The sequence below is a fragment of the Myotis daubentonii genome, chromosome 14 (genome assembly GCF_963259705.1).
Source record: "Myotis daubentonii chromosome 14, mMyoDau2.1, whole genome shotgun sequence".
NCBI lineage: Eukaryota > Metazoa > Chordata > Mammalia > Chiroptera > Vespertilionidae > Myotis > Myotis daubentonii.
In genome coordinates, this window is record NC_081853.1 from 14,592,967 (window position 1) to 14,605,467 (window position 12,501).

Consider the following 12,501-nt stretch of genomic DNA (forward strand, 5'->3'; position numbering starts at 1 on the left):
AAGTATGCTGGGGAGGCTTACCAAATAAATTTAGAGAACTACTAAACCAGAAGTTTAAGAAATTAATTTGTCTTAAATAGTATATGTCAATTTAGGCAGACAGCTTAACCAACGATCTAGTATGAATATTCCAAACTCTGTGACTATATATATATATATATATATATATATATATATATATATACACACACAAACTAGAGGCCTGGTGCATGGATTCATGCACTGGTGGGGTCCCTCGGCTTGGCCTGCGGGGATAGGGCCAGAACTGGCTCTCTGACATCCTCCAAGGTGTCCCGGATTGTGAGGGCACAGGCCAGGCTGAAGGGTCCCACCGGTGCATGATCAGGGCCAGGGAGGGACCACGGGAGGGCTCCAGGGGTGTCCAGCCCATCTCACCCAGTCCTGATCGACTGGACCCCAGCAACAAGCTAACCTACCAGTCGGAGTGTCTGCCCCCTGGTGGTCTGTGCACATCACAGCAACTGGTCATACGGTCGAACAAACGGTTGGACACTTAGCATATTAGGCTTTTATTATATAGGATATAATGTTTTTATTGATTTAGAGAGAGAGAGAAAGGGAGAAGGATAGAGAGATAGAAACATCAATGAGAGCCCAGCCAGCATGGCTCGGTGGTTGAGCATCAACCTATGAACCAGGAGGTCACAGTTCAATTCCTAGTCAGGGCACGTGCCTAGGCTGTGGGCTCATTCCCGTTGTGGGGCACCAGGACGTGCAGGAGACAGCCAATTAATGACTCTCTCATCAGTGATGTTTCTATCTCTTTTTCCCTCTCCATTCTTCTCTGAAATCAATAAAAATATATTAAACACACACACATACACACACTTTCCTTTAAACAAACAAATAACAAAAAATCAAAACATTAATGAGAGAGAACATGGATCAGCTACTTCCTGCATGCTCCTACTGGGGACTGAGCCCCTTACCCGGGCATGTGCCCTGACCAGGAATCAAACTGTCGACCTCCTGGTTCATGGGTAGAGGTTCAACCACTGAGCCACGCCAGCTGGGCCCTTTTTTCTTTTTTTGTTAAAATCCTTACCTGATATTTTTTCCCATTGATTTTTAGAGAGAGGAAAGACATAGAGAGAAAAACATCCATGTGATCAGTTGGTTGCCTCCCACATGTGCCCTAACCAAGGTAGGGGATCAAGCCTATGACCAAGGTAACCTTGACTGGAATTGAACTCTGGACTCTTCAGTCCAAGGGCTGAAGCCCTATTCACTGAGGCAAACCAGCTAGGGTGATAACTGACTTTTTGTTAACCTTAATGCTCTTGAGGAAGGTAACCACAAGGCTAGCAAGAATAATGACTTCCATTTTGGTGTACTGGGGAGAAGGAGGTGGATTAAAAGTAGCTTTAATAATAAACAGGTACTACTTTCATATTCTGAATAAGAGTACAAATGCTATTTAAATAAAAATATATAAAAGATCAAATTTTTAAGGAAAAATAAATTTTGAACTCTGTAACAAACGTTTGCAGAGTTCAAATCCCCGTGGGAAAACAGGACTCCACTAATCTGTTGAAGTAAATCTACTGCATTGATTGGTTTGCATTTAAGGTACTGGATGCTAGAAAGATTTAAATGATTAGAGAATTCTTGATCTTATATATTATTACTCTTTATGTAACCCTGTTTGAAGTCCAGAAGCTGAATTTGTGTCTTTTAATTGTATAAATTCTTTGTCATGGTCATATCATCCTTACTGTAAAAGAAGGGATCACTGGCGTGAAAGAAAAGCAAACTTGTATTTGGAATTTATTATCATTTAGTTTATAGGACAAATTCAATCACTAATTAAAGATCTTTGCTGCTCATTTAGGAATATTTTTTTGGGGAGGGGGCATTTAATGAACCTATATTCCATGAGTACACCAAAAGGAAAGAATGTGTATCATGATGGTGGTGGTAGAAAAAAAAATGCTGAAGTAGTCATGTAGCATGGTTAACCTGCCAAACAGCCAAAATGACACTGGCTGAACATTTTGCTCCAAAAATATATTTAAGTATCAAAATTAAATTAACTTTAAATTAAAATGTAAGATAAAGAAATATTTCAAAGCTAAAAAGAGTTCTTGCATACTTGTGCAATTCTTTTTCTTGCCGCTGCAGTTCTGATGATAGCAAAACATTTTCCTTTTTTAGAGAATGGCATTCAGTTTCCAATAATTTCCATTCCTTTCTCAACTTCTCTAGTTCACCTAAAAGAATCCCAAAACATATTCATTAACATAGGAACATAACTTCCATAATTAAGAGAAAAAAGGTGAAAAATTTCAGAGAACAACATACTTTCCCCCCTTTAAAAACATGTAGATTTTACATGGCTATTCTTAGATTCCTATTACTCTGCATCTATACCTCACGAGAAGCCCCATCACTTTGAACTTTTGTAATCCCCTCCCCACTTGACTTTTATAAGACAAATAATTTTTAACAGTATTTAAATAAAATATAAAATTATAAAACATTTAGCTTATTCTAGAACTTGCAGACCTGAAGTTCTTATAGCCCTACTATAAGACACTGTTTTGTATAATCAATTGCTATCAAAGAGAAGAAGAGCCTGGGTTGTTAATTTTTATAAGTTATATGGTTATCATTGTCAAGAGATTAGAGCTTATGTAAAATACACTTATCCACCTTGTAGCCTTGTTGCTTCCTCTCTCTGCTGGTCCTCACATTGTTGACATCGAAGCTGAAAACTGTTTTGCAGACTCGTGATTTCTTTCTCATATTCAGACGCTGCTTTCCGCCACCTCTCAAGCTCACCTCGCACCTTCTTAAGCTCTTCTTGCAAAGAAGCAATGTCAGTGTCCCGCTCAGAGGCAGCTTTTTCTGCTGCTTGATGAAGAAGCAAAATTTCATCTCGGGCACTAAGCAGTTCATCTCGAGTGCTTGTGATTTCACTGTCCTTCTCGTCCCGGAGATTCTCAATATTGATGTGTAACCTCTGCAGTTGGGCTACAAAAGTATATTTATCTATCATTTCCTTAGTCCATAGCAATTAGGAATAAAAGAATGGTCCATATGGGACTGTAGTCACTACATAGCCCAAGCTATCACAGCTGTTTGTTGTTTTTGATTAGACTGTACAAGCAATCTATGTTTAATGTAGAAAATGTCAAAATACAGAAACACACAGAGAAAACAAACAAACAAATTAATCTTTATTTCCCCCACACAGAGAAAATTGCTTCTAACATTTGGACTTATTCTTCTGGGTATTTTCGATGCATCTATACACGTAGAATACAAAATAGGGAGGGATAAAAATATGTGTAGTGCTCTCTATCCTGCTAGTGATGAACATCTCTTAACAAAATAGTTATGCTGTAACTTTTTTTTGGCGGATCCTTTATTTTAGACATTGTAGACTGTTTAGTTTTTAATTATTCTAAACAATACTGCTGAGGGTGAATTCCTAGATAGAGAATGCTTGATCAAATGGTAAACATTAGAAAAATCTTTGATGTTCTTGATTCAATTTTCTGTTCAAATATCAATTCCTTAAAGAAGCCTTCTCTGATGACTTACCTAAAAAATCTTATCTGTCATTCTCTAGCTATTTACCCTGCCCTTATTGGATATCACATTATATATTTGTTTGTTGTTTATCTTTTCACTAGACTGTACATCTTATGCATGTTCTATCCCCAATACTAGCAAACAATCAAGAATTAATAAAATTAATGAATACTGCCTAATTTTTAAACTTTATTTTTATTGTTGACACTATTACAGATGTCCCCATTCAAAGAGGTACATTTTTAAAAGATCTGGTCTTATGCCCTGATGATAGAACTGGAAATAATTTGCATGAAATAACACTTTGTTTAGGACTAGCATACTAGGTTTGGTTACTATAACACAAGAAAATTATAGGTAAAAAAAGTTCCTTTGACAAAATAAAAGAATAATTAAAATAATCAAGAGGATTTAAGGCGGGGAGAGGAGGAGGAGGTTGCTCCATAAATAAATATTAAAGAAAATATTAGGCCTTTTAAGTGTGCAGGAAACACTGAGAGGTAACAGGTTCAAAACCTGAAAAGACACAATGGCCAGTGAGGGTATGACCATGGATTTGTGGGTTAAGTCCTGAAATATACATGCTGGCACTAGGGGGCACTCATTGGTGCTTATGTAAGGCATCTTTAAAGACAAAAGGCAGCACTAAGTCACAGAACTGTCACAGAAAACTGCCTATGTACAATACAGGATGGCAATATAGATTCAAATAACATTTATATAAACTAATGAATAAGAGCATTAAACTATAATAAGGGCTTAAAAAGTTTTCAACTTAAAATGATATACAACCTATACCAGAAATTCTAATTTGACCATAATAAAAATTTAAATAGCTCAAATATCCCACTCAAAAGAAAACCCAAAGACTGGCTTTTCTCTGGGATATTTTAGGACAAATATCACAGGCCTCATACCATGGCTCCCCATTTCTTCTGAAGTGAGATTGTCTAATTTCTTCTTACCCTATCTCGCAAACTAAAAATTTAAATAACATCAGTTCCCTCTTTGACAATGAAGGCAAATTAATCTTGCTTAGGAATCCTACAATAGCTTAGGAAAGAAAGATCTCGCTTGGGGTATCTCGCAATTATAGCCTCACAGTACCAGGAGCTGCAGTTCAAAGAAAACTCGTGACAGGCAGAGGTCTTTCTGCCCATTTCTGCAATGACTCCGTGATAGCCCACTAAATGGGGGCTATGAAGAGCAGTCTTTACCACTGAAGGCAGTGTTGGGACCATTATTCTGTTTCATGTGGTATATAATTTTTGTTGCAATGCCAAGTGTGTTATGAACATTAGCAACATAAGCTAAAAGTGCTAATGCACAGAGCAGCTCAAACTGATTTCCTATCTGAAGGCTATCTCTGTAGTAACTCACTGCAATAACTCAGAAAGTGACAACCTTTCCAAATCCTCACCTTCACCCTTGTTCTTCTAACCCAAGTGTCTATTGTTTGAGTACAGGGGAATCTTCCTTTATATAGAAAGAAAGGAAAGGAGAAAGGGAGAGAAGGAGAAGGGGAGGGAGGGAGGGAGGGAGGGAGGGAAGGAGGGAGCTCACCCAGTTATAGTCTCAGATTCTAGGGAAGAACAAAGGGAATGCTCTGCACTCTTAGTTTCCAATCCCTGTGAATCACTAAAAACTATCTCAAATACCCTTAGTGTCCATACCTTGAAGAACCTGTATTTGTTTAGTGGATTCCTCAATTTGATTTCGATAGGCTTTTCTTTCTTCTTCCAAAAGAGCTAAAAGTAAAACACAGTATATCTAATTTTGTGAGTTAATAAAAGTATTCAGAATTGGGCAGTGGGAAATTTCTTAAAAATTCTCTCCTAAAGCTTATTGAAGGAAACAAAAGTTAGGCGGTAAGTATCATCGGTATTAGCAGTTAGACAGTTTAAAGGTTTTAGGAGCACAAACAGTAAGTAGTAAGTAATAAATCTATTCAATTGAGTAGTGGGGTTTCCCAGACTTTGTATCACCAAGATATGTGCTATTCTTCACATGAGAAACATTCTTGATAATTGTTAATCAGCATTTTGAGCTTAAATTAAAAAAAAAAAAGAACTTAAAATCCTAATGTGTACTATCAAGTACATAGAAAGTACCGACTAAATAACTGCTGTTTGGGAAATGTTTTTGTTTTTTTTTTTTTAAATATAATTGATTAAATTAGCCTGAGCCCTCCACAAGGTTTAAGTTCAATGCATAGCAACTCTAATTTCTTCAAGAAGCAGGAAAGGAAGGGAGTAGTAGCATCTCCCTGAGAGTCTTCCTCCTGGTCAGGAAGGCCTTCTTAGAGAACATGAGGACGCCAAAGGCTGTTCACTTTCTCCTCACTCTAAAACTTTCTAATGTGCTAACTGACGACAACCTGGCAGTTACTGTGAATGATACAGAAGTGTAAGCTCTAGGGAATAGCCTATGACTCCACTGGCCTGTGACACTACAGTTAAGTGAGCTACTAGGAAAGAAATGGTTGGGACATTAGAAGATTCTTTCTATACCTTAATCTAGCCTGATTCTTTCCATTTACTGCTGAGTACACTGGAAAGTCACAGGGAATATAAATCTCCCTTATCTTATACTGAGTAGCTTACATTAGGTTAACTAAAACTTAGAAGTTTATGTACATAGCTTTTCCCTTTTGTTGTACTCAATATGTAATTAACTATCAAGATCTTTCACTGGCAGAGATCTTTCATGATGTTCACATCAAAAATGTGAAAGAAGTAGAGCAACCGAACTCTCCCCACTTTATTGATGTGAAACATAAGTTCAGAGAATTTAAGTGAATGTCCCAAGATCACATACCTAGTAAAGTTGTGGATCAGGAACAAGATACCTTGCCTCTAGACTCCAAGTTTGGGGGCATTCAGTTATATCATGTTGCCTCCATATCCCCCAAAGAATCAAAGTAATCTTGATCTCACCTTGAAGTTCAAAGCATTTTTGTTTACTTGCTCTAGCTAGCTCCTGGGCTTCAATCAATTCCTTGCGAAGATGCTGAATTTCTTGTTTTGCCTCAATTTCTGACTGTGCACCCTGCGAGTCATCTGATAAAAAATGTTTATTTTTAAAGCAAAAGTTAGTATCACAATATAAACTCTACAACCAAAGATTAGCAATCTCATGTTTAGACATGCATAATTAAACAACACAGCATAACTGAGTTAAATAAAACTTGGGAGCAAATTATATTAAGCATTTTAGTCATTTTACCTTGGAGAAAGAATACAAGTACAGTTAAATAAATATATTAGTAGCTCATGGCATGTTACTATAAAACATATATTAATACATACTAAAATTATAAATTTCACTCATATAGAGCTTATGTAAGGCCTGAATGTCAGTAAGACAAGCATAATCCTATTCTTTACCAATTTTGAAATTCTTTGATAACAAAATCAGAACAATTTCACTTTTAACTTAACTGGAAGTGAAAAAAAGAAGAAACAAACTTTTCTTCCAGAAAAAGTATTTTTAGCATGATTTCCACAGTTGTGGGATACAAAATAAAAACTAGGCTGAAAGCTGCACTGTGCTCACGTTGTCATGTTTTCCCAACAATACACACATAACAAATGTTTGTTGAATTATTAAATGATGTAAGAAATAACTTAAATGATTTTATTGAAAGAAATTAGACCTACTCTTACATCTCAACTACATCCTTCCCCTAATTTCTTTCCTTTCTAGCCATTCTGTTCATCTTTCATTGTATTAAAACTTTATGCTACTGCACATTGCCTGAAATAAATCAGATAGGCCATATTCTTCCAGTACATTCTATTTGACTATTACTTTGTTTTACAAGTAGCTCAGGCATAACAACTTTAATCCATCAAAACAGAGCTGCCCTAGCTGGTTTGTCTCAGTGAATAGAGTGTTGGCCTGTGGATTGAAGGGTCCCAGGTTCCATTCCTTCAAGGGCACATCCCTGGGTTGCAGGCTCAATCCCCAGCCCTGGTTGGGGCGCATGCGGGAGGCAACCAATTGATGTCTCTCTCCCACACTGACGTTTTTCTCTGTCTCTTTCCCTCCCTTTCACTCTCTCTAAAAAACAAACAAAAATCAATGGAAAAATATCCTCAGGTAAGGATTGAGAGAGAGAGAGAGAGAGAGAGAGAGAGAGAGAGAGAGAGAGAGAGAGAACACACACGCTGAGGCCCTGGCTAGTGTGGTTCAGTTGGTTGGGTGTTGTCCATGCACCAAAAGGTTTCAGTTTCGATTCCGGTCAGGGCACATGCCCAGTTTTGGGCTCAATCCCCAGTAGGGGGCGTGCAGGAGGAAGCCAATTGATATTTTGTTCTTACATTGATGTTTCTCTTTCTCCCTCCTACCCATTCTCCCTCCCCACTTCCTTCCTCTCTCTAAAAATAAATTTCATTTTATTTTTAAAAAAACAGCTGAGAATATAATTTCACAATACAATCTAAGTAAGTCTCAGATGTTACATACACATATTTTCATACTCATTGATTACATGGGGAAAGGGGAAGAGAAGAGGAAACGCTTCCTTATAGTAGAAAGCCAGCCAGTAAATGTAAAGGGAATGACAGAATCAGAAAATCACTATTTGGCAACTAATGTAGTAACAGTTGATTCAGGCAAGAATCATCAGTAGATGCTAAAATTAAGTAGGTAATAGGAGTAACAGGATACTCACATACCAGCAATAGAACAATTCAGTATCAGACACCTCCTCCTGATATGATGTGCACTATTATTGTTATATCCCTACCAAAAATGCATAGCTTGAATCTAATCATGAGGAAACACAAGGTACAGACAAACTAAGGGACATTTTATAAAATACTGCTCTTCCAAAATGTCAATGTCATGAAATACAAAGAAAGACTGGAACTATTCCAGATTAAAGGAGACTAAAGAGCCACAAAAAAAGAATGCAACCCATGACTCAGGATTTTCTTTTGTCATAAAGGTCATTATTGACCTTCCCGCACCCCCCACACCCTTTCCCCCCGAGAATAGTCAGTCCACTTCCTTTCTATGCCCCTGATTCTATTATATTCACCAGTGTATTCTGTTCATCAGATTATTTATTCACTTGATTTTTAGATTCACTTGTTGATAGATGTGTATTTGTTGTTCATAATTTTTATCTTTACCTTTTTCTTCTTCTTCCTCTCCTTAAGGATACCTTTCAGCATTTCATATAATACTGGTTTGGTGGTGATGAACTCCTTTAGCTTTTTCTTATCTGTGAAGCTCTTTATCTGACCTTCAATTCTGAATGATAGCTTTAATGGGTAAAGTAATCTTGGTTGTAGGTTCTTGGTATTCATCACTTTGAATATTTCTTCCCACTCCCTTCTGGCCTGCATAGTTTCTGTTGAGAAATCAGCTGACAGTTGTATGGGTACTCCCTTGTAGGCAACTGACTGTTTTTCTCTTGCTGCTTTTAAGATTCTATGTCTTTTGCTCTTGGCATTTTAATTATGATGTGTCTTGGTATGGTCCTCTTTGGATTCCTTTTGTTTGGGGTTCTCTGTGCTTCCTGGACTTGTAAGTCTATTTCTTTCACCAGGTAGGGGAAGTTTTCTGTCATTATTTCTTCAAATAGATTTTCAAAATCTTACTCTCTCTCATCTGGCACCCCCATAATTCGGATGTTGGTACGCTTGAAGTTGTCCTAGAGGCTCCTTACACTATCTTCATATTTTTGGATTCTTTTTTTTGTTTTTCCGGTTGGGTGTTTTTTGCTTCTTTGTATTTCAAATCTTTGACTTGATTCTTGCGATCTTCTAATCTGCTGTTGGAACTCTGTATACTATTCTTTATTTCAGTCAGTGTATGCTTAATTTCTAATTGGTCCTTTTTCATAACCTTGAGGGTCTCACTAGATTTCTTGAGGGTCTCACTAAATTTATCGGCGGTTTCTAGAAAATTCTTGAAAAACCTTATAAGTGTGGTTTTGAACTCTATATCCAGTAGTTTGCTTTCCTCCATTTCTGTCATTTGTGACCTGTTTCTTTGTCTCCACATTTTGGCTGCTTCCCTGTGTTGATAGAGTGGCTTTGTGTGTTGGGTGTCTGAAAGGGCCCAGTGGCTCAGCCTCCCCAATTACCTGAGGTGGACAGTCTTGGTGCACCCCTTTGTGGGCTTTGTGCACAGACTTGTTGTAGTTAGGCCTTGATTGTTGTAGGTATCACTGGGAGGAATTGACCTCCAGGCCAATTGGCTGTGAGAATCAGCTGTGTCTGCAGTGGGAGAACTTCTGTGCTGGAGACACCCTTCTGGGGCAAGACTTGCTTCAGTGGGGCTTTGGTGCTCACTGAGTTTGCCCCCTGAGTGTGTCGCTTATGGATCTGAGGAGTTGTAATCTGGATGGTCCCACTCTGACCACTGGGTACACTGGCTCTTGGATCTCTAAGGAGGTGCTAATTTAGCCTCTGCCTGAGGCTACCCAGCAGGAGCTATGGAGAGATCTGCAGATTCCTCTTCTTTGTTTGGGGTTTGGAGGTGCCCAGATTAGGCCCAGCTGTGAAGCAATGCCAGCTGCTGTGGGGCCTTGGGCCTTCTTTTGGAAGTTCTGGGTCTCTCTGACCCAGCTGCAGTTTTTAGGTAATTTTCAGATTGAAAAGGGCCAGGCCTTTCATATGCAAAAGCCTCTGTGCACAGCTTGGGTGGGGCGGGGTCTCAGGGGATCAACAGGGCGGAGCAAGCAGCTATGGCTGCTCCTCAGTCCTACCCTAAGAGGCCCCGCGTCTCAGTGTCCTGGTAATCACTGCAAGCACCTCTGAGAGAAAGCCGCCCTCGATTTCTGACCAATGCCAGACAGTCCAGTTTCTCTCCGTATGAGTCTGGGTCCTCAGAGACTCACCTGGAACTGGAGTTCAGAGCAGTCGGGAGCTTTAGACCCCCTCCCGATTGAAAAAGACAACTGTGTCCTCAGTTGCCAGCCCTTTCCATGTGCGCCTCCGTACCTCTGCACTTTACTTCCGCACCTCCTCTGAGTCTCAGTGTGCTTTTCTCTTTCCTTGTAGTTGTAGAATTTCAACTCAGCCAGCCCTCCTGTGGTTCTGGATGATGTCCGTTTTGTCTTTTAGTTGTATTTTTGAAGTTGTTGTGCGAGGCAGCAATTTCCGGTGTTTACCTATGCTGCCATCTTGGTTTCCTCTGCAGATTATTTTTCTATGTAATCCATCTTGAAGGTCTATTAAAGCAGACATTTCTTGTCTGCAGCAGAACAATTCTCTTGATCAGTGATGTTGTGAAACAAAACTAATACTTATTTTTCAAATTAAAAATAATGGAACAGATTTTATGTTAAGTAATTATGTTTTGGGAGACAAATTTAACTTAGGCAATAATCCTATCTAATAAAAGAGAAAAATGGTAATTGGCGTACGACGATACCCTTTTCATTGGCTAATCAGGGCTATATGCAAATTAACTGCCAACTATGATTGGCAGTTAACTGCCAACTATGATTGGCAGTTAACTGCCAACTAAGATTGGCAGTTAACTGCCAACAAGATGGCGGTTAATTTGCATATGTAGGCACAATGCAGGGAGGCGAAAGGGAAAGCAGGAAGAAGCCCCCTGCCACTGACAGTGATCGGAAACCCAGGGGGGAGCTAAGAGCTGGGGAGCAGGGCAAAGGCGGCCCTGGGGCCGCCTTTGCCCTGCCCCCCAGCCATGATCGGAGAATCAGGCGCCTTTGCCGCCCTGGCCAGTGATAGCAGGAAGTAGGGGTGGAGCCAGCGATGGGAGCTGGGCACGGACGAAGCTGGCAGTCCCAGGAGCTAGGGGTCCCTTGCCTGGGCCTAAAGCAAAGCCCACGATCGCGGCGTCCCCCGCTGCCACTGCAGGTCCCCGCTGCCCAGGCCAGACGCCTAGGCCAGAGGCGTTAGGCGTGGGCAGGGGTGGAGCCTGCAACTGCGGGTAGCTGGGCGTCCCCTGCCCAGGCCTGACACCTCTGCCGGAGGCCTCAGGCCTGGTCAAGGGGCCGATCCGGTGATTGGTGATCGGAGGGTGATGAGGGTCAACTCCTCTGGCTGAGGCATCAGGCCTGGATGGGGGGCGGAGCCGGGGATTGGGGGGATATGATGGTCCCCTTGCCCAGGCCTGAAGCCTGGGTCAGAGGCGTCAGGCTTGGGCGGGGGGTGGAGCAAGCGATCAGAGGGAGATGGGGGTCCCCTGCCCAGGCATGATTCCTGGGCCAGAGGCCTCAGGCCTGGGCGGGGGCCAGAGCCAGTGATCGGGGGGAGATGGGGGTCCCCTGTCCAAGCCTGACACCTCTGGCGGAGGCGTGCAAGGGGCCGATCAGGCGATCGGAGGGTGATGGGGGTCAATGCCTGAGGGCTCCCAGTATGTGAGAGGGGGCAGGCTGGGCTGAGGGACACTCCCCCCCCCACCCAGTGCACGAATTTCGTGCACCGGGCCCCTAGTATATATATAAAAGCCTAAACGACCGGCCGACCGACTGTCCGGTAGCTATGACGCACACTGACCACCAGGGGGCAGACAATGCAGGAGCAGAAACCACAGATATGGAAACATGGAACATACTGATGAATCTCAATGGGAAGGGGGTTGGGCGGGAAGAGATTAACCAAAGATCTTAAATGCATACTAGAAGCCCAGTGCATGTGCACGGGTGGGATCCCTCGGCCTGGCCTGTGGGGATCAGGCCGAAACCAGCTCTCAGACAACCCCCAAGGGGTCCCAGATTGTGAGAGGGCGCAGGCCAGGCCAAGGGATCCCACTGGTGCACAAATCCATGCACTGGGCCTCTAGTGAGCTTATAACATAAGGATCAAGTGAATTAGTTCTCTGTACCACATAGTGAAAAGGGCCAGCATTTTAATTAGATCAAATAAGATGCCTTGCATCAAATAATCCCATCTAATAATAGACAAACATGGTAATTGACCGTACCTTTGCTATGCCTCCCATTGGCTAATCAAC

General features: G+C 41.1%; 1 protein-coding gene across 32 annotated transcripts in view; it reads right to left on the bottom strand.

Annotated features, from left to right (window-relative positions):
* SLMAP (sarcolemma associated protein) overlaps positions 1-12,501 on the bottom strand; it is a 163,667-nt gene that overhangs the window by 11,320 nt on the left and 139,846 nt on the right. For 22 of the 32 annotated variants that reach the window (XM_059663188.1, XM_059663189.1, XM_059663182.1 and 19 more), the window contains 4 exons: positions 6,495-6,617; positions 5,232-5,306; positions 2,674-2,994; positions 2,114-2,231 (listed from right to left, as the gene is read on the bottom strand). In XM_059663188.1, the coding sequence (XP_059519171.1) occupies positions 2,114-2,231; positions 2,674-2,994; positions 5,232-5,306; positions 6,495-6,617 (637 nt within the window). The remainder of the gene's footprint in view (positions 1-2,113; positions 2,232-2,673; positions 2,995-5,231; positions 5,307-6,494; positions 6,618-12,501) is intronic. The other 10 variants (XM_059663196.1, XM_059663197.1, XM_059663192.1 and 7 more) reach the window with 1 other exon arrangement.